The 18,849-nt window shown below is 56.6% G+C and overlaps 7 protein-coding genes across 7 annotated transcripts; 5 read left to right on the top strand and 2 right to left on the bottom strand.

Moving 5' to 3' along the window:
* Window positions 1–1,046: 1,046 nt before the first annotated feature.
* INS49_012432 (uncharacterized protein) lies at window positions 1,047–4,181 on the top strand (the record flags this gene model as incomplete). The annotated part of the gene is made up of 2 exons (XM_043173135.1): window positions 1,047–1,371; window positions 1,438–4,181. The coding sequence occupies 2 exons, from the start codon at window positions 1,047–1,049 to the stop codon at window positions 4,179–4,181; spliced, it is 3,069 nt and encodes a 1,022-aa protein (XP_043022432.1).
* A 1,300-nt stretch (window positions 4,182–5,481) lies between these two features.
* INS49_012431 (uncharacterized protein) lies at window positions 5,482–7,130 on the bottom strand (the record flags this gene model as incomplete). Its single annotated transcript, XM_043173134.1, has 5 exons — window positions 5,482–5,599; window positions 5,674–5,836; window positions 5,898–6,739; window positions 6,803–6,839; window positions 7,031–7,130. 5 exons carry the CDS (start codon window positions 7,128–7,130, stop codon window positions 5,482–5,484), a joined length of 1,260 nt encoding a protein of 419 aa, XP_043022431.1.
* A 3,669-nt stretch (window positions 7,131–10,799) lies between these two features.
* Window positions 10,800–12,238, top strand: INS49_012430 (uncharacterized protein; the record flags this gene model as incomplete). The annotated part of the gene is made up of 2 exons (XM_043173133.1): window positions 10,800–11,459; window positions 11,528–12,238. The coding sequence occupies 2 exons, from the start codon at window positions 10,800–10,802 to the stop codon at window positions 12,236–12,238; spliced, it is 1,371 nt and encodes a 456-aa protein (XP_043022430.1).
* A 903-nt stretch (window positions 12,239–13,141) lies between these two features.
* On the bottom strand, window positions 13,142–13,922 carry INS49_012429 (uncharacterized protein; the record flags this gene model as incomplete). The annotated part of the gene is made up of 2 exons (XM_043173132.1): window positions 13,142–13,785; window positions 13,886–13,922. The coding sequence occupies 2 exons, from the start codon at window positions 13,920–13,922 to the stop codon at window positions 13,142–13,144; spliced, it is 681 nt and encodes a 226-aa protein (XP_043022429.1).
* A 293-nt stretch (window positions 13,923–14,215) lies between these two features.
* Window positions 14,216–14,596, top strand: INS49_012428 (uncharacterized protein; the record flags this gene model as incomplete). Its single annotated transcript, XM_043173131.1, has 1 exon — window positions 14,216–14,596. The coding sequence occupies one exon, from the start codon at window positions 14,216–14,218 to the stop codon at window positions 14,594–14,596; it is 381 nt and encodes a 126-aa protein (XP_043022428.1).
* A 141-nt stretch (window positions 14,597–14,737) lies between these two features.
* Window positions 14,738–15,489, top strand: INS49_012427 (uncharacterized protein; the record flags this gene model as incomplete). Its single annotated transcript, XM_043173130.1, has 2 exons — window positions 14,738–15,241; window positions 15,319–15,489. 2 exons carry the CDS (start codon window positions 14,738–14,740, stop codon window positions 15,487–15,489), a joined length of 675 nt encoding a protein of 224 aa, XP_043022427.1.
* A 1,094-nt stretch (window positions 15,490–16,583) lies between these two features.
* INS49_012426 (uncharacterized protein) lies at window positions 16,584–18,630 on the top strand (the record flags this gene model as incomplete). Its single annotated transcript, XM_043173129.1, has 6 exons — window positions 16,584–16,729; window positions 16,788–16,818; window positions 16,897–17,085; window positions 17,152–17,460; window positions 17,529–17,917; window positions 18,033–18,630. 6 exons carry the CDS (start codon window positions 16,584–16,586, stop codon window positions 18,628–18,630), a joined length of 1,662 nt encoding a protein of 553 aa, XP_043022426.1.
* Window positions 18,631–18,849: the final 219 nt, after the last annotated feature.

The following is an 18,849-nucleotide window of genomic DNA, read 5'->3' as shown; positions in this document are numbered from 1 at the left end:
GGGTCGGTCCTGTATGCCGTGACACGCTCTCTTCCGCGTGTGAGAGTGTGGCCTTGCTCTGCTCTATTGCTGCCCGTCTTTATATCGAGAGCGGCTCAGAGTCTGCACGTCGATGTCGTCTGCTTAAGCGAGTGGGACGTCATTTACCCTGCCCTGCCCTGCCCTGCCGTTGCTGCAAGCAAGCAACCCTTGCGGCCTGCAGCTTTGCTTTCTCTCTCTCTTTAGTCTCCCTATCCCTCTCCCATTATTATACGGTCATCGAATAGGACGCCGGACGGTCTCGTGGCCCAGCCCGGTCGCCCTTCTGATCATATTCCGGGAGTCTATGTTGGTCCTGCTCAGCCTCCGCGGGCCTGTTTTCTGTCCCTTTACTTTGTGTGTGTGCTATTACTTCATATCTTCCGCCTTGCAGGCCTCCCCGATGGGTCCCCTTGAGACACTCGTCTAACTCTCTATTCCCATCTTCTTCTTTCTTTCCTATCTTGGGCTCCCTGTCGTCTGTTTCGTTTCCTTCCGGATGCCATAGGGCTGTTGCGAATTGTTTGATAGAAGGATTCCTTTCCTCGTCCTTGTCTCAACGTCTCCCCCCGTGTCGTACCCAACGGCCATCTGCAATATCTTTCTCCTTTGTCCTAGCCGCCGACTACTATCTGATTCATCAAATTTCCTTGTGTTGGCGTCTTCGAAAAAAAGCTTCTAGACAATGCTGAGATGCCGGCCATCTCCTTAATACCGGTCTCCTTCTCAATAGGTTAGTCAGGCAGCCACCGTCCCCTTTGTCTCGCGTTGCCAAATCTCCCATCGCGCCACCATCTCGCGTGGTGGGCGGGTACTGGAGATCACGGCCCCTACCCCTTTTGGACATCGAGCGGTTACCAAATTTGCCTCTGTTTCCCGGCTTGACCACTGCCTGATCGCCTGGGCGGTGGCGAGGTCGAGGTGAAGGAGGAACTTGTCTCTCAGCTGTGCCTTGTTTACTTTTCCTGGCCTCCTCGACTAACATGCGGACTCTGTCACCGACGAGCAGATAGATGTTGTTCCCTAGGATGGCAGCCAGAAGGACGAGGCTGCTGCTATGGGCCACTACGATACCACTCCTCGCGGTCAGAGCAACCGAGACAACAGCAGCGTCTTCCACAGATGGGTTCGAACTTGGATCCGACCTCACTGCCTTCATACCATCCTGCGCCGTGTCATGCTTCGAGTCCTTCCTCGAGGTCAACTTCAACAGAGACCTCTGCGGCTCGTCACCCTCATTACAATGTCTTTGTTCACACACCGGCTCGACGGGATACACGATAGGGGAGGGGGCGGTCCAATGCATAGTAGCTGAGAACTCTATTAGAGCCTGTGAGGGCATGAGTGCCGGATGTAAGTCTGGGGATATCCGGTGGTGACCCGGAGTCATATACATGATGAGGCTGACACCCTGTGTAGCTGACACAGTGGCGAACGCATACGCGATGTGTAATAATCAACCCAATGCAGCACCGGCGACACACGCCACAATAATAGCAACACTGATCGTGCCCCCTACTGGGCCGGTCGTGGTGCCAAATCCGTCGACGACGGCAACTGCGAGCTCAAACAAGAGCTCGACGACGAGCTATATGACGCCCTCCGTCACCATGGACCCCACACTGCCAACGAGCTTTCTTCCTAGCTCTAGCTCAACCTTCACCACAAGGACGAGCTCGTCCTCGTCTTCATCCTCATCCGCGCCAGCGAGTGCTACAGCTGCACCCGAGACGAGCGCCACCACCGCTGCTGCGGCCCCAACAAAGTTGTCAACGGCACAAATTGGGGGCATAGCAGGTGGAAGCGTTGCAGCAGTCATTCTTGCGGCAGTTGTGGCATTTTTGTGTTTCATGCGCAGACGTCGTGGAAAAGCAGTCACTGGCTTCTACCGGGTGAGAGACTCATGGAGCCCACGGCGAAAGGACAGCCCGGAGATCTCGGCGCCGCAGTATCGTGAGCCGAAGTCGATGTCTTTCACGAGGGCGCTGGCACAACGGGCTAACCGAGCCAGCGCTCGACCTGATACCATTGGCCTTGCGATTTCTCCCGAGGGCACAGGAATGCAGGGAGCGGTAAGGCAGCCTGGCGGAAGCATGGTTGCTGCGAATGTGCCACCTGCTGCGGCTCGCTTGGCCCAAAGGCGGTCACCTTCACCACCTCCTATCCCGGCTCTGTCACCTCTTCGAACGCAGGGCAACTTTAATTTCTTTTCCCCGCAGGGCCAGTCTGCATACCAACAGCAGCAGCAACAGACAAGCGCAGCCAAACCAGCTCTGACTGTCGCCATCCCGGCAGCAAAGCCCCAGCAGGCCAACCGCTCCAGTGTAATGTCCAATAACCGCATGCCGTTCAGCGGTGGCCGTGATAGCGTCGTCACCGAGTTTGCGGAAGACGGAGAGACCAGCGCTGGACTCGGCTCGGCGCAGATATGGCGCCCTCCAAACACCGACCCGCAGTCCGCGTCAACGTATTATGTCGCGGACAAATGGGGCAACTGGGTCCTTGGAGGGGGTTCAGGCCCCGATGAGCACGTCGTCGAGATGCCAACACCCATCTCCAAAACTGTCGCGGAGAGGGACGCCGAGCAAGACAGGGCCGTGCAGGAGAGCAACGCGGTCAAGGCGGCAGTCAAGGACCTGGCATCCCCAACGGTGGGCGCACCTGCGGCGATGCGAACCTCGAAACCAGCCGGTGCGCCAGGCAGGCCGACGATCAGGCATGTCGCCCCTGAGAGCGGACGACTGCCGATTAATACGAGAAGCTCGAGTGTGTACTCCAACTTCAGCATGAACTTCAGCCTACCGCAGACCGTGCAGCCGGGGCCGAACAATCCCCTGCCAAACTCTGCTGGATCACGCAAGGAGCCGTCACCAACACCGGAGTCCTACTACGCGGGAGGTGGCGCCGGAGGTAAGCAGCAGGGGAGGGATCTTACTTCGAGACCAAGGAGAAGATCTAGCAGCGCCGGCGGTGCGACGAGAGACCGGACAAATACGATGATGTCTCAGGACTCAGCGACGACAATCGCATCGTCGGTGGGCAGCGAGGTCGGGGTGGACTCCTTCCCGGCACCATCTCGCCAGTCGGCAGCGCCGGAGCAGCAGGGTAGCCTGTCGCCCGTGGTCGAGTCGCCTGGGCGGTCACCGGTATCCTACCCCAAGATCCCGAGACCGCGCAGCAACGCACCGTTGAACAAGCCCGCAGACGCCAGGCCCGTGGCAAAGCCCATACAACACCCTGGCCTCCGGGTCGTCAACTCAACTCCAAGCGACAGCCCGACCCTCGGCGTCGTCGACTCTCAGAAACCAGTGCAGGTCGGTGGCCCCCAGGCGCAGGCGGCGGCCCCCGCCCAGGCACGCGTCTCGTACTACAACCCGCCCAGGAGGAACCCGAATCCGAACAGGAACCCGGGCCAGGTCCGCTCCGGGTCGCCCGAGACGCCTTCAGACCACGCTCCGCAGCAGCAGCAGCAGCAGATGCCGCGGCCCCTGGCGGTCCCGAGCAACAAGCGCGACACTACGAAGTCGCCGCCCCTGCAGTCGTTCCAGCAGCACATCAACAACCGCTCGCAGCTCCCCTCGCAGTCTCACTCCCGTTACGGGCCCATGTCCGTGTACGACGCGTACTCGCGGCCTGAGTCGAACCTGCCAGTGCAACAGCAGCAGCAGCAGCAGCAACAGCAACAAGCGCTGCCTCGCCAGCAGCAGCTATCGAAGCAGCAGCAGCAGCAGCAGTATTACTACCAGCAACAACAACCACAACAATACCAATATCAAAACGAGCCCGGCGGGCCCTACTCCTTCTCCCCATCCCCATCCCCAGCATCCGCGTCCGAGTCCCCCTCGGTCTCGAACACAACGGTCAAAACGGACAGCCAGTCCAGCCTCCTGGCGGCGAAGCGGCTCGGGGCCGAGCGCGCGGCGGCGCTGCAGATTGGCGGCGACTCGGCCGAGGCCCGACAGGCGCGGTGGAAGAGGCGGTCGTCGAGCGTCGGCAAGGCCGGCGCGGACCCAACCGCAGCGCCCAAGGGCGTCGTCTACCGCCAGGCCGGCAAGGCCTCCACCACCAGGGAGAGCGACGTTCCGCTGCCCGCCACGCCCGGGTGGAAGCCGCAGCTCACGCCTAAGAGGCGGGGAGATGATCTGTTCCTCAGCGTGCAGTGATTGTGTGCTAGTGTCTTGTAAGAGATTGTAATATAATTTTCCCATTTTTTTAACTTGTCTTTTGTTGTCTTTTCTTTGCTATCGAGATCTGTCCTACGGCGTCGAGGGTAAATCCTGGGATATGATAGTTGGGAGTTCTGGGAGTTCTTACAGGGCAAAAAAAGAAGGGAGAACCTGACTGGGTGGTCTCATCTGGCCTACTACACTTGGTGGCCTGGCTGGCGTTTGGTCGGTGTGGTCCAACGTTCTTTTTTCTTGTTTTTCCTTGTTAGTTGACACACCTGAGATACCACACAAATTGCATTTTGATCTGCTCTGCGTCGACCAGGATCTATCTCATCGTGCCCTTCGCAAAGGTACACTTGCACCTTGTTTCTTGTGTGACTCGCATTCCTCGACTTCCCGTTTATTACCTACTTAGTACTTCCAGCTGGTATCTAGCAGCCCGAGGAAACGTGATCAAACAGCCAGCTTGGAAGAACATCCTTGGTAATGCTCAAAGAGAAGGAAGGAGCCAACAAGCTCAAAGGAAAAGGAGACATCCGGAGGCATGCGATAGTCTCTGATCATGCCCTTTGAGAAAGCTGCGTTACTTCTGGTCTATGCTCAGGAGATCTCCAGTGGGAGCATACACGCGACATGCGTCGGAGTGCGGTCTTGCCGCAGACCGATCAGAAACCCTCGTCATGGGAGGGAGTAATCAGAACGATGGGGAGCACTCAAGAGTTTTATTTACATCAGACACCCTGAGGAGGGCCGAGATGGTAAGGATATATCAATGCCAATTTTTATTAACTTCAGAAACCTAGGTACGCCCAAAACTCCGACGTGTTGACGCATGCTTTGGGGAAGAAAGCGTTCAAGTACAGAATCAGTCGTCTGAAAAGCAAACCATCCATGCCATTCCCTTGCCGCGGGGTGATGTCGGGTGCCTGTCGCATTGCCATCAACCAAAAAGAATATGAACGAAAACGTGGTATTGGCCGAGGCGCCGGTGAAGCCAAGTAGCCATGTGATTGCGTGGGAAAATAGGGACGAAGCCGTGTAAGGAAGCTTGTGCAAAATGGCATGATTACGGCGCGGATCTTACAGAGCTCGGGCCAGCTATGGAGTGAGACGGCGCCCCAAGAAATTCTCTGACGCTCACTTGTCTGCTGACAGCAGTCGAGGAGGAAGCAGTAGGGCTGACCGCCCGCTGCTTTCCTTCGGATGTTGATGGCGTGGTACCAGTGGCAGAAGAAGCCGCAAGGAGAGGCCGGCAGATATCAGGTGGTAGCTTGAGCCCGATCCCGCGGGCCTCCTAAGCCTCACCTGATCTACCGAGGTCGCGCCCGCTGGCCATGGCCGCCGATGAGCCTGCCGGATGTTTTGAGGATGGAACGTTGTTCCAGGAGAGGTAGGTGTGGTCGCCAAGTTTCCTGTAAGTGTCCGGTTAGCACAATATCCAACGCCACGTCCTGGGGCGAAATGTCGCATGCGCGCGAGAACTGACCTTGGCTTCAACAAGTGCGTCACTGTGAAGATGGCGCCGAGAAGGATGCAGATTCCACCCACAACCAAGTATGCAATGCCCAAGAATGGATTCCTGCCACCCATGACAGTCCTGGTGCTGAGGACGATCGACTTGGTGCCCTTGTAAATGTCCGCGGGGAACCCTGGGATTTCCAATCAGTACCCATACATTAAATGCTGCATCGGAGAAGGGGGCCCACTCACAATGGAGGATGTCCACCTGGTACATTCCCTTGGTCATCGCTTGCGTGTCGTTCCTCATGTACAGCTTGCTAAAAGTCGGCAGGCCGGCGGTCCGCATCCAGACCATGAAGTGCTCATCTGTCCCGAGGTTCGGCGGGGGGTTGCTTTCGGTATAGCCATTGGGATACCGCATCCGCCAGTTGAGTGGAACAGCGACGGAGTCCAGCTTAGTCGCGGAAGAGATGTTCTTGAACAGGTCCTTGTCGGAGTCCCACGCAATGCCCGTCTCGCTCATGTTATAAGGCGAGCCCTCGTCACCCACAGAATAAGGGCTGTAGAAGGTGTCGTTGAAGATGGAATTGGCAATCAGCCCACAGGGATAGAAGGGCTTGCCAGTGCCTTCCTCCGTCTTAAGAGGCTCACATGTGGAGCCGCTAACCTGCGAGGGTGTGACCTCCTTACCGGCGAGCTGCTTGTCGAAGAAGGAGTTAACATAGCGACGGTGGTTTTGGTAGAAGTTTGTGAGCTGGTAGTAGAAGAGGACGGGCGGGCCCATGTCCTCAGGTATCGTGAACTGTATCATGCATTTCTGCGTCTGGTTGGTCACGCCGTCGAATGTGACATTGACAGTCTCCCGCTTCCATTGTGCCTGTACGTCGGTGTTGTTCTTGAACTGGGTGAACACGTTGTCGGAGGGCACGGCGTTGAAGGTGTCGTTGCTGGCGTCCTTGTAGCATGTCGTGTAGTCGATGGAGATCTCTTGGACCTGCGAGCTCGCGTACAGGAGCAGGCCACCGATGGGCGCGAAGATGATGCCGATGGAGAAGAAGAGGGGGAGGACGGTCTTTGGTGTGAGGATTGGTCTGGACCGTGGTCAGCGCTGTGCGTGTGCGCCATGGGAGGTCCGCTCAGGCTCGACGACTTACTGCCATGCCTTCAACCGCTGCTGTCGAAACGCAGTGTCTATTGGTTGATACAGCCATCAGCTACATGTCCCGGAAGTTACGCATATCATCTCAATTTCCCCTCGTGCTCCAGCAAAATGTCCAGAGTGTGTTCCATCATTCCTCGAGGGCGCGTGTGGGTTGATTGGTATCGCTATTGCCGTGGCTATTGAAGCGGGCGCAGGCGCGGGTGCGCCGGGTGGGACTCACTGGCTGGCCTGCGGCTCTTTTTCTTATCGTTGGACTTGCTCCCGGAATCCTGGGAAGCGATCGAGTCGGTATGGCCGACTCTAGTCGGTGAATCGGCCATGGTGATGGTAGGCAGTGTCGACGATGTCGGTGTGGGATGCTGCTAGGGGAAAGAGAGTCGGTCAGGTCGGTCGGGTCGAATGCGATGACAGACGGAGACGGGACGTGCATCCACTCTTTGACGAGACGGCGCTGGAGAGGGTCCGAATTCCCAGGGTGTCTGGGTGTTCTTGGGCAGAGGCAGACGCCGAGACGAGCCTTCGCGTCTGCTGGATTGCCGCTGGAGCGCTGCAGGATCCAACCACTCTAGCGTAAGATTGTGGCTTGGCCCTCTGTCCCAGCTCCCAGCCCAGTCCAGTCGCAGCCGCTGCACAGAGAGAGAAAGAGGCGCAGCAGGCTTGGAAGAGACATGCGGGTTTCCGAATGCTCAGGGGCCGCTTACATAACCTTCCCGGTCGCACCTGAAGCGGGCAGTACGGACATGCTGCAGTACGCGCCTCGCTGCGTGCGGCTGAGTGTGTGCATGGGCATCCATCCTCGACACACCTGGACATTGGACTTTGCACCTGCAAGGCTGAGTCAAAGCCAACTTTTGGCTTGCAGAAAGCAACCTGGAGACTGATTTGAAGTTTCTTACGAAGCCGGACGATGGGAGCTGGGTCCCCGGGTACACCATGAACTTGTAGAAGCAAAACCACCGCACAGGCATAGACACACCACACCAACAAATCAGTCTTTGTAAACTCAAAACATCCTCGATCGATATTCAGAGTTTTGGTGGTCGACTTGATCGTGTCCACCCCGGGCCCGGAAGGGGTGGCCGGCGGCAACTTAGTAACCAGTCAGCCTGCCAGCTGCAATGTCAACTCGCGAAGCTTTTGCCACCCAACCTTTGGCCTATCTTGTCTTGCCCGTCAGCCAATCTTAGCCGCGCCTTCGAGTCAGCATCAGCAGTCGTCGTCACTCTGCCGCCCAGATGCTACTACGAACGGGACAGCTCATGGGAGGGTGCACAAGGTTACGAAGTGTCTTTGTGTGTGTCTTTGTCAGGACCAGGACAGCACACAATGTTGAAACAGTGAACTCAGCAACAACCAGTCAGTCAGTCAGTCAGTCAGCCAGCCAGCCAGCCAGCCAGCCCGAGCCCCGATCCCGGGCCATCCGACCACCCGGACTATAGTCTCTCTTGGAGGAACGGACGCGAGTGGAATAGTTGACAAGCCTCCCTCGCTCGGCCAGATCCCATTGAGGAAGAAAATCTCGTCGAGGCGCGCCGAAGAAGCGGTCATTGCGACGACAGGCATAAGGAGGCGGCGAAGAATGAGTGGACCTCCAACGTCAGATGCTGCATCAGCCGGGTCTGCAGTGCATGGTAGGTACATAGTGTGCGTACCGAGGTACCGCGTGAGGTATCTCATAACAACGCCTGGACCTGCTTGTAAAATGCAGGAGGCGCAGAGGGCAGCGCTGAGGTCTGGTGATTGCGACAATAATAACCATGAGAATACGGGAGACATGGGGAAGAGCGGACGAACCGCGGTCGGGGATTAAATGGTGACATGACATGGAAATGATCGGGGTCGTGATAAGATGGGACGGGATGTTTGAGGCTGCAAGATTGCTGGGAGGATGCAGGTCCACGGGTTCGGGGGCGAGCTGCAACAGAAGCCTGAGAGAAGCTCGAGAAGCTCGAGAAGCATTCCGGGACCCTTCGCTGGGCGGGAGCTTGGGGCCCTCCCCAGCCCAGGGCTGCCAGGGCCAGCAGGGCGTGCAAGGGCAGGTCTGGCTGGGCTGCCGGGCATTGGCAGGCAGGGCACGCAGGCCGAGGGCAGCCCCAGTCCACCACCGTCGCACAGGGCCACCCTCTGATCTGTGCCCCCCGTCTTCTAGAAGGCTTCCAGGGTTCGATTCGATGACGGGAAGGGCGAAAGAGGGGCAGCGCTAGGCCAGACAGCTGCGGAAGGTGCGTATGGTGGCCCCTGCTCGCCGCGGATGGCAGGAGCCCAAGCCCGGCAGCCGGCTTTCATGTGCCCTTTCTGGCCACTGCCCTCCTGCCCTTGGGGGGACCCTTGGCCCATGCTCCGCCGGGCGAGGTCGTGCTCTAACTTTGTGCGCCCTCGCGGACAGTTCGTTTCTGATGCAGAGCTACCTCGGCGGTACGAGGCAGCACGGCCATGCCAGGTGACATCTTGCTCTGCTCTCCCCCCCCCCCACTTGATTGCCTTGCCCTGCCAAACTCGGGCAGAGCGAGCCAAAGCTCCCTCGCCAGTTCCACGCTCAATCTCCTGGCAGTCATTTGAATCTAATTGCGACTGCTCTGCCCTGCGTTCCAGTGAGCAAGCAGCAATTGTACCTACCTGCCTCCTACCAAGCCCGCTCTACTTTCTCTACTTTGGCACCCTGCCTCCTCGTGTGCCCTGCCCCGGCCTGGCCTTGCCTCTCTCTTCACCGACCTCGTCTCGAGACTTCTCTCTCACTCTCTCCCCGTCCGGACCACCCCTAGCCCGCCTCCATTCTCCAGTCTCCAGTTTCCAGTCTCCGGTCTCTCCTCCTCGCTGGGTCACCACGCAGTACCCATTCTTCCTGCCTTTGACCTCCAGCCGACCTGGACTGCTAGACTACATACTAGCTCAACCGGCTGCCGACGTCAAAGCTGAGCTGCTCAGATCGGCCCTATTCTCCAGCTCAACAACCTCCAGCCCTATCCCACCCCCTTCGCTCCACTATCCTTTCCGCCACGGTAGTCTGTCTTCTTCCGAATAGCTTCTGGTCCTTCAATTCCGTCTCGATCAGCGCATTCAGGCCTTGCCAATCATCCCACTGCAATCATCACGGTGTCTCCGATATTGCCTATAACATCCCGTTATTGCTATTGACGACGCCTGTCCTCGTTCTCGCCTGGCCTGCCTTACCGGTCCCGACCCCGACTCAGTCCCCGACCCAACGTCGCCTCCTCCCTTTTAAGCTCGACCTCTGCTTCCTCGCCCACAGTCTGTTGTGCTGCCGGCGCTCCTCTTTTCGCTATCGATACTTACTCCGAGTTTGTTGTTGTTCTTGTTCCGCCTTCGCTTGTATCAATTGCAACCGCTCTTCTTTCGGTAAGTCTTTGCGACAGCTCAGCTCAGCTGCTCCAGTCCTCGGCCGCCCGCAACACCACAGATCCCCCAGCCAGCACGGGTCTCCCTTGACGCCACTCCTGCACACTGACTTGCGCGCCCTGCCATCACGTTGCGCTTTGACACATGCGGCTTGCATGCGAGGAACCTACCTGTCGGTTCTCGCAGCTGCAATGCCTTCAGCTTCTTTGACTGCTCAGGGTGACGGGCTCTTTGAGCTGGCCTTGACCCCTCCCCTGCTCCAGCCCAACATGTCTCATCACCCACCCTTGCACTCTTCCCGCTGCCTCTCAGATTCATACTACAAGTTTTGCTCTATGGCACTCGTGTCTCAACGTGCAGCTTGTCGATGCTAACGTATCAAAGCAGCCTTGTCGCAAAGTAGACGCCACAGACCCCCACCCAAACATTTGAAAGGTACGAACACACGAAACCTTGCTTGTGCAGTCGGCCCTGTTCCAGCCTTAGATATCGCTCCCCATCCCCCGGTCCGTGGCTCGACAAGGACAAACAGCATCACTCTTCGCAGATCCAAGCACACTCTTCTGTCTCGAAAGAAGTCCCCTCCCTCTGATTTATTTGTGTTTCACAGCCTGTCTTACGTCCTTCGCAACATGAGTCTCCCAGTGGCTTACACGAACGAGATTCAGAATTTGAACAGCCAAGTGCTTCGATCCAAGCCCCGGGATATTCTGCAGTTCTGCTGTGATCATTTTGCCAGTCGACTGGCCTCGGAACGGAAGAAGAACCTGTCCGAAGAAATCCCCAACAAACGTCTCAAGATAGACAAAAGTCGACCTACCGCCATGTCGAGCAGCTTCACCAGTCCCTTTGGGGCCCACACAAACCCCTTCGGTTCTAACGAGGGCAGCATGATGCAGAGAGTTATGGAGGAGGAGGAGGAGAACGACACCGTTACCTCCCCCACGACTGGCACCTTCAACTTCAACTCGGGCTCCGTGTTCAGCGGCCCCTTCGGCGGCGATGGCAGCTCCGATCCACCCTCCTCTCTGCGAAGCCCGCCCAACCCCGAGAACTTCCCGGCTCAGTACAACTTTGGCCGCCGAACCTCTGTCTCTGCCGAGTCGCTCAAGCCTGTCGCGGATAACAATGACAACTGGCAGCCCCCGGTGTATCCCAAGTCCGACGAACAGCAGACGAGGCTTACAAACTCGATTGCCAAGAACTTCCTATTCAGTCACATGGATGATGAGCAAAAGGCCCAGGTCCTGGGAGCGATGCAAGAGAAGCCAATCCCGGCAAAAGATATCAAAGTACGTTTCTGAGATTGCCTTGCTGGTTTGCGCAGCCCACGGCAATGATTGATTGACCATTACATTAGGTGATTACCCAAGGCGACGCTGGTGACTATTTCTATGTCGTCGAAAAGGGAACATTCAATGTCTTTGTCAACTCGTCCGGGATTCAACAACCCGGCCCCGATGGTCTTGGGACCCAGGTCGGCAGCATCGGAGAAGGAGGTTCCTTTGGCGAGCTTGCCCTCATGTACAATGCGCCCCGTGCTGCTACTATAATCTCAGCTGAGCCACACAGCATGCTTTGGGCCTTGGACCGACTGACCTTCCGCCGGATCCTGATGGAGTCGACGTTCCAACGACGGCGCATGTACGAGAGCTTTCTGGAGGAGGTGCCCCTGCTCAAGACGCTCACATCATACGAACGATCCAAGATCGCCGATGCCCTCGAGACGCAGAAGTATCCACCGGGGACCGCCGTCATCAAGGAGGGCGACCCAGGCTACGACTTTTACCTGCTCGAGAGCGGTGAATGCGACGCATTCAAGGAAGGTGTCCACAAGGAACGGATCAACCTCAGGCACTACGAAAAGGGCGACTTCTTTGGTGAGCTGGCGCTGCTCAACGACGCGCCCCGGGCGGCCACCGTGGTCAGCGTGACGGAAGTCAAGGTTGCCAAGCTTGGCAAGAATGCCTTCAACCGCCTGCTAGGCCCGGTTGAGAGTATCATGAGAAGAACAAAGTACGAAGATGTCAAGTCCGGTGTTGAAGATGTGGACCCGCTCCAGTCGGCGTAGCCAGCTACGGCCTCTTTCCTGGACCTGGAATCCGGACACGGACAAGATCACTAACATGGCCTGATTCACGACAGATCTGGAAGCATGTCCCGACCCAACTCCCGAAGAAACACGACGGAATGCGGCCTTTCGCGCGGAACCCCAAGGATGAGGGCCTGGACGACGGACGGACAACTGGTGGAGGCTTGAACGACGGTACGGTATGTATGGACGCAACGCAAGTGCAAGCGGAGGCTTGAACCGGGGGATGGGATGTGGGACGGACCACACTGGATGCTGGAGTTCGGCTACAACGGCGTTTTTGCGGGGTGACGGCATTATCGACTGGCAGACAAGAATACTTTACCTCTTCCTTCGCTAGCCTATTGTGTTAGGAGATTATTGTTTTGTTTTCGGAACATCAGATACCTACGGAACAGAAAAAGACGAGTGTTGCAGCAGGGCGCTGCTCCGGAATTATAACACCTTCCTTAATACCATTACACACGGCTGAAATCGTGGAAAACTTGGGACTAGAATTTGTATCTGGTGGTGACTATGTCGCCAGTGTGTGAATCCTGCTACGCAATGTTGGCTTGCAAGAGAATGCGTAGAACACGCTCTATCTTGCATGATCTGCCCCAAACCCTGATGGGCCGGCTATATCATCGTCTTCCTCCTGGTCCTCGTGCCATGGAGGAGCCAATGTTCCGATCAAGGGCATGCCACAGAGCTTAGCGTCATAGGCCGAGGGATGGTGCCGCTCGCTCATGTCTTCCCTCTGGCAAGATTCCGTGCAGTGAACGCAGAATGGGTAGAGGTGATGGATGTGCCGCATGTCGGAGACTCAGGGCAGCCATCCTCTTAATCGAGGCCAGACCCCATCTTAGATGACTGATATCAACCAAAAAGTCGTCCGCCGCCTCAAGCCTCCGCCTGCACCTGCACCTCCTCCCCCTCCCCACCCCGGGCCCTCTGCCTCATGATGGCGTCGACGTCCCTCCGCAGGCCCTCGGCGGCGACCTCGGCCTCGAGCACGCGGCCGACGCCCCTCCGCCACGCCTCGTCCAGCCCCGTGATCTCCCCTCCCGAGTCGCGCTGCAGCCTCTGGCGGCGGAGGGTGACGAGGTCGACGTCCCGGCGCGCGGCGGCGACCTCGCGCTCGAGCGCGCGCAGCTCCGCCTCCAGCTGCCAGTTGCCCACGAGCCACGCGTTCTTGCCGTGGCTGTCGAGCAGCGCGAGGTGCTGCCTGCGCGAGGAGAGGTACGTCGCCGCCGCGTAGGCCTGGCGCAGGGCGGACTCGAGATCCTCACGCGAGGCGTCGCCGTCCTCGGGTAGGTCGGGGAGTTCGTACCGCGACAGGTCTATCGCGTCCAGGGGCGCTGGCTTCGAGGGGTCCGGGCTGCTGGCTATGCGGTCCAGCTCGGCTTGGATCAGGGGGCTGAAGGTGGGCTCTGCCGGGGGCGGGAGGAGGGCGTGGTGAGGGTCGTCCGGGACCGTGGCGCGCTCGGCGGCTATGAGGGCTTCTGCTGCTTCGCGTTCGGGTTGTGTGGGCTCTGGGTCGACGTCTGGGGGGTGAAGTTGGTTAGAGTCTTGGTCTTTGCCAGTGGTTGTGCAGTGTGCTTTTTGCACGAGGAAGCTGCTAGCGCGCGTGGCGGGCTTGCTTACAGGGGAGTGACTCGTGGACTGTCGTTATTGAGGGCATGGTGGGCGGCTGGGTTTGGAGGAGTGCCCTTTAGTGGTTGCGACAATGTGCTGCTGTCATCAGGTGGCCGCCGCAGTGTCGGTTTGGCTGTCGCGAGGCAGTGACGGCTCTGGGATAGTTGTTTGCGACTTCCTGGACCGGCCTGTGTGGTTGATGGAGGATCATTACCCGTCGGCCTCCCCACCTAAAGGTCCCCCCTGTCCCTGCCTGCAGATGGGGAACCGAACTTACAACCAGACAACCCAAACTTCCCTTGCATTCACTACGCCTGCGTACCACCATTCTACAACAGCATGTCTCCATTGCAGGACAATGATCGTGTTGTCATCGTCGGCGGAGGAGTGATTGGTCTCTCCACTGCATACAACCTCGCCAAACGGTCCCTGAAATCCTCCCTCAGCATCAAGATCCTGGTCGTTGAGGCTTGCGACGCGTGTTTTACAGCATCATCATCGAATTGTACCGGCTGCTTTCACTATGCCTTCACACACCCAGCCCTGCAGCCACTTTTGCCTTTGGGCAAATACTCCTTTGATCTGTGGGAGGCCGAGTCTGCAGACCCAGATTTCAAAGCGGCCACAGGCTACAGTGCCCAGCCCTTCTTTGGCATAAGTACGGGCACAGGTAAAGGACTTGATGGGCTCCCAGATTGGGTCACAAAGGATTCTTCTTAGGACGTCGACACTAGCGTTCTTGGAGCTCGCACCGCCACACTGTTCGTCCTCTTCGAGCGCTCACGAGGTAAACTTTATTGACAAGACATCCACAGCGATCCAGCCGGCGTTGGCAGGTGGCTCAAACGCCAATGCCTCAACATGGGCGTAGAAATACAGACGAGTTTGACACCAGCAGCTGTCCATCTGTCAGCTGAAAAGGAAGTGCAAACTGTAACCTGCTGGGGGTACGACGGCCAAACCATGACACATATCGACTGCAAGCAGGTGCTCCTTGCCTGCGGGCCGTGGACCCCGTCCATTTACGAAACACTCTTCCCAACTTCGCGCCTTCGCCTGCAATGGATCACCGACGCTGGGGACTGGATTCTCTGTAAGAATCCATGCCCCAGCACGAAAAACACTACAGCCGTAGTGTCTTTTGCCCATCTGGTCGGTGAAAAGCTGGAGTTCGCCGCTCTCAACGATGGGACCATCTGGGGTTGCGGACGAAGAAATCACTACGCCCCGCTTCCTCCCCCTGGCCACGCGGAAGAGCCAGATGAGGCACTTGTTGCAGAACTCAGCGCTCATGCTCAAAGATGGCTGGACTGGAGCTGCCATTGCACCGAGGAGCATGCCGGGATGGTCCAGGTGGTGAAGAAGGTCGGGCATTCAGACCCACGACGGAATCGGCCCTTCCCCTCATGGCTGAGATGGAGCCTTGGATGCTGACCAGCGAGTCGAATACTGGCAGCGACACTGTGAAGCGCTCGAGCGGTTTCTTTGTTTGCTGGGGTCACGGCTTGTTCGGGTTGACACTCGGTATGGGTAACGGGCGGCTTACGAGCCAGCTAATGTCTGGCGAGGAGCCGGACATTGATCTCACCCCGTTTTCATTGTACGAGGACTAGCAGAGATGACTTATCCGAATAGAGCAGACGTCTAATTCGAATCCACATCTTGATATGAGCCACGGATGTCGTCCATTGGTTCTCCGAGGTTGTACACAATCTTATATGATACCAGGGCGACTAGTACTTTAGGCGAATGTGTATGACTTCTCTGCTATGTTTCCTGCTAGATGATGAGCTTCAGGTTAGATATTATGTCCACGGGGCTGCGTTCCGAAGACTTGGATGTTTTTACGGCAAAGATTTGCCCTTTTCGGGCAACAGACAAACGGGAGGTTAGCGCTCAATGCACCTGCAAATTTCTCCGCTTTCGTTCGTAAACATGGGGACATAAATGTAGAGATCATTTTGCCATCACTATCGTAGTCCCATCGAACAAGCCCCTTCGTTGGGCCTGCGAAGGGTCCAACCGCCCTAAATGCAATGACCTTCCCGTCTGTTGTGATGGACCAGCATGGTGAGGACTTCACCTCAGCTGCAGCAGGTCGGTCGGTCTCATTGTAATCTTTTCGGCATGTCACAACAGTACGCCTGCGTATTATCGGGCCACAGCCCAGTGTTCTGTTGGACCAAGGCGTCTGTAGTTCAACATGGCGTCGCTGTGGCACGCGAAACGAGATGAAGCTAGTCAGGGCTGCCAATCAGTCACTAAGGCAACAACAACACCAGTATGAGACACTGGGTAATAGATCGGCTGTCTTGAAATAGTGGCACGTTGTAACTCCTCTGCTTGGGACCCCCATTGTTTTTGAGTTTCCCTTTGTGGTATTCTGTTGGTCCATTGGCAAAATGTTATTTCAATGTGCTCAGTCAATGCCTACCTGTGGATGATCTCGGATGCAGGGGGCCTCTAGTTGTGTACATATTCATCGAACTAGTATTGAGACATTGCACACTCTGCTTTTCCCTACACAATTACTTCCTGACCGCCACCTCTGTGTGAGTCGGTCGAGGTTTCTTTTGCACAGACCTGAAAGTTATTAACTTGTCTTATGTTGGTCTCGGCTCCCTTGGTTATCAACCCGTCACTCCGGCTTCATTATGGATTCTAACTTCTCCAACTTGGTCAACAGCTCCCGTGGGGTCGTGTCAAGATGCGGTCCACATTCCTGCTCAGCCGGCTGGGGTCCTTGCTCCAAATTCTTTCGCTGACTTCTTGGTCTTCTGTTCATGCCGCAGCTATTCCAAACGGTGAGAAGCGCCAACACTCTGCATGCCGCCGCACAAAGGTTGCAATCTTGTGAGTGAGATATCTATTCAGGCTCCATGGAGACACCTAGCTAAACATGTGAATGAAGAGGAGCGGGCATCGCTGGAATCACCACAGCTGTAAGTCTTCAATCCATATCCTTCTCCACAACAGGTTCTGTGGGACCAAGCGTGTTGACGGCTTTTCCCCGTCCCTAGCAAGCCTTGTCCAATCAGTCCATCACGGACTTCTTGATTGTAGAATATCAAGGTGAAATCGGCGGACGAGTTCACCACGCCGACTTTGGCAAGGGACCAGATGGCAAACCACTTTTGGTCGAATACGGGGCCAACTGGATACAAGGCCTCGGTACTGATGGTGGCCCAGAAAACCCAATCTGGACGTTTGTATGAAACTCCCCGCCCCCTGAACATAATCTCACCGCACATGACTGATACATCTCTGTCTTTCAGGAGAAGAAATGGAATATTGAGAGTCAAGAGTCCAATTTCTCACGAATCCTCACGTACAATGAGTCTGGTTTGGCAGATTTCGAATCCGAGATAGAAGAGTACGAGGATGCCTTCTTCCGCATGACACAGGAAGCCGGTGAACTCCTCACAGACAACATCCAAGACAAGACGATTCGTGAGGGTCTCATGCATGTTGGGTGGAAGCCAGACCAGCGTGACTACCCAGCCGCAGCTGACGCTGTGGAGTGGTGGCTCTACGATGGCGAGCAGGCTTACACGCCCGAGGAGACAAGTCTTGTGTTCAACTCGGTTCGTGGAGTCCCAAAATGCACTTCCTCCTTTCCCCACTGCGCTTTTCTCTGACTTGCAGACTTCAGGCAGTGAACAACTTTACCTTTCTACAGTACAGCGGCAAGAACAACTTCGTCATCGATCAGCGCGGCCACAACACCTGGATCAAAGGCGAAGCATCGACGTTCCTAGACGAGGATGACCCACGTCTTCTGTTGAACACCATCGTCAGTAATATTGAGTACTCAGACGACGGTGTCGAAGTCACCATGGAAGACGGGTCTTGTATCTCTGCCGACTATGCCGTCTGCACATTCAGCTTGGGTGTTTTACAACACGAATCAGCTGTGGAGTTTGATCCTCCGCTCCCAAACTGGAAGAAGACCTCCATTGACATGTTCAGCCTGGGCACATACACGAAGATATTCATGCAGTTCTCCGAAAGGTTCTGGCCGGACGACACTGAGTTCTTTCTGTATGTTGTTCTGACTTCCTTGCCCGGTCCACTTCCCTCCACCCGTTGCTCTTTCGTATCGATGTTTTCTTGCCCCCTAAATCTCATTCATACTGACTCATCACGTCTGAAAAAGCTACGCTGATCCGGCCCAACGAGGTTGGTATCCCATCTGGCAATCCCTCGACCTCGACGGCTTCTTCCCAGGCTCACACGTGCTCTTCACCACCGTCACCGAGCGCGAGTCCAAGCGGGTCGAACGTATGACAAACGAGGAAACACTAGCCGAGACAATGGACGTCCTCCGTGCCATGTTCCCCAACGTCACCGTTCCACAGCCAACCGCCTTTACATATCCCCGATGGGGCACCATCCCATGGGCGTACGGGTCCTTCTCATGCTGGCCGGCGGGCACGACCCTCGAGATGCACGAGAACCTCCGCGCCAACGTCGACAGGCTGTGGTTCGCTGGCGAGCACACCAGCGCGACCTACTTTGGGTACATGCAGGGCGCGTGGTTCGAGGGCCGCGACGCTGGGACCAGGATCGCGCAGCTGATCAAGGGCGCCTGTATCGGTGATGCGCCGACGGGGGGTGCGACGAGGGGGAGTGGGGACTGTGGCGAGAGGGTGAGGTATGAGAAGTTGCATGGGACTACTGAGCTGGAGGAGTATAATGTCCAGAACGGCTGGGATGGGACGAGCTTCCAGACAAATGGGTTGGATGACGAGTGACTGAGGTTCAATACCATGCGAAAGTTTTTCGGTTCCAAGTTTTTGTAATATTCAAAATCAAATATTTTGCCATTTTCACTTCATTGAGAGCCGACTGTCTTGAACACGTTTGAATGAACATATGCGTCATCGAGTGTTTATTCCTCATTATCGAATGACTTGTATTATCAGAAGGGTCTACCAGGAGGATGCCCAAAGGAATCACAGAAGAACCCCAAA

Source organism: Diaporthe citri (assembly GCF_014595645.1).
Source record: "Diaporthe citri strain NFHF-8-4 chromosome Unknown scaffold_6, whole genome shotgun sequence".
Classification (NCBI taxonomy): domain Eukaryota; kingdom Fungi; phylum Ascomycota; class Sordariomycetes; order Diaporthales; family Diaporthaceae; genus Diaporthe; species Diaporthe citri.
This window is presented reverse-complemented; position numbering and strand designations above follow the sequence as displayed.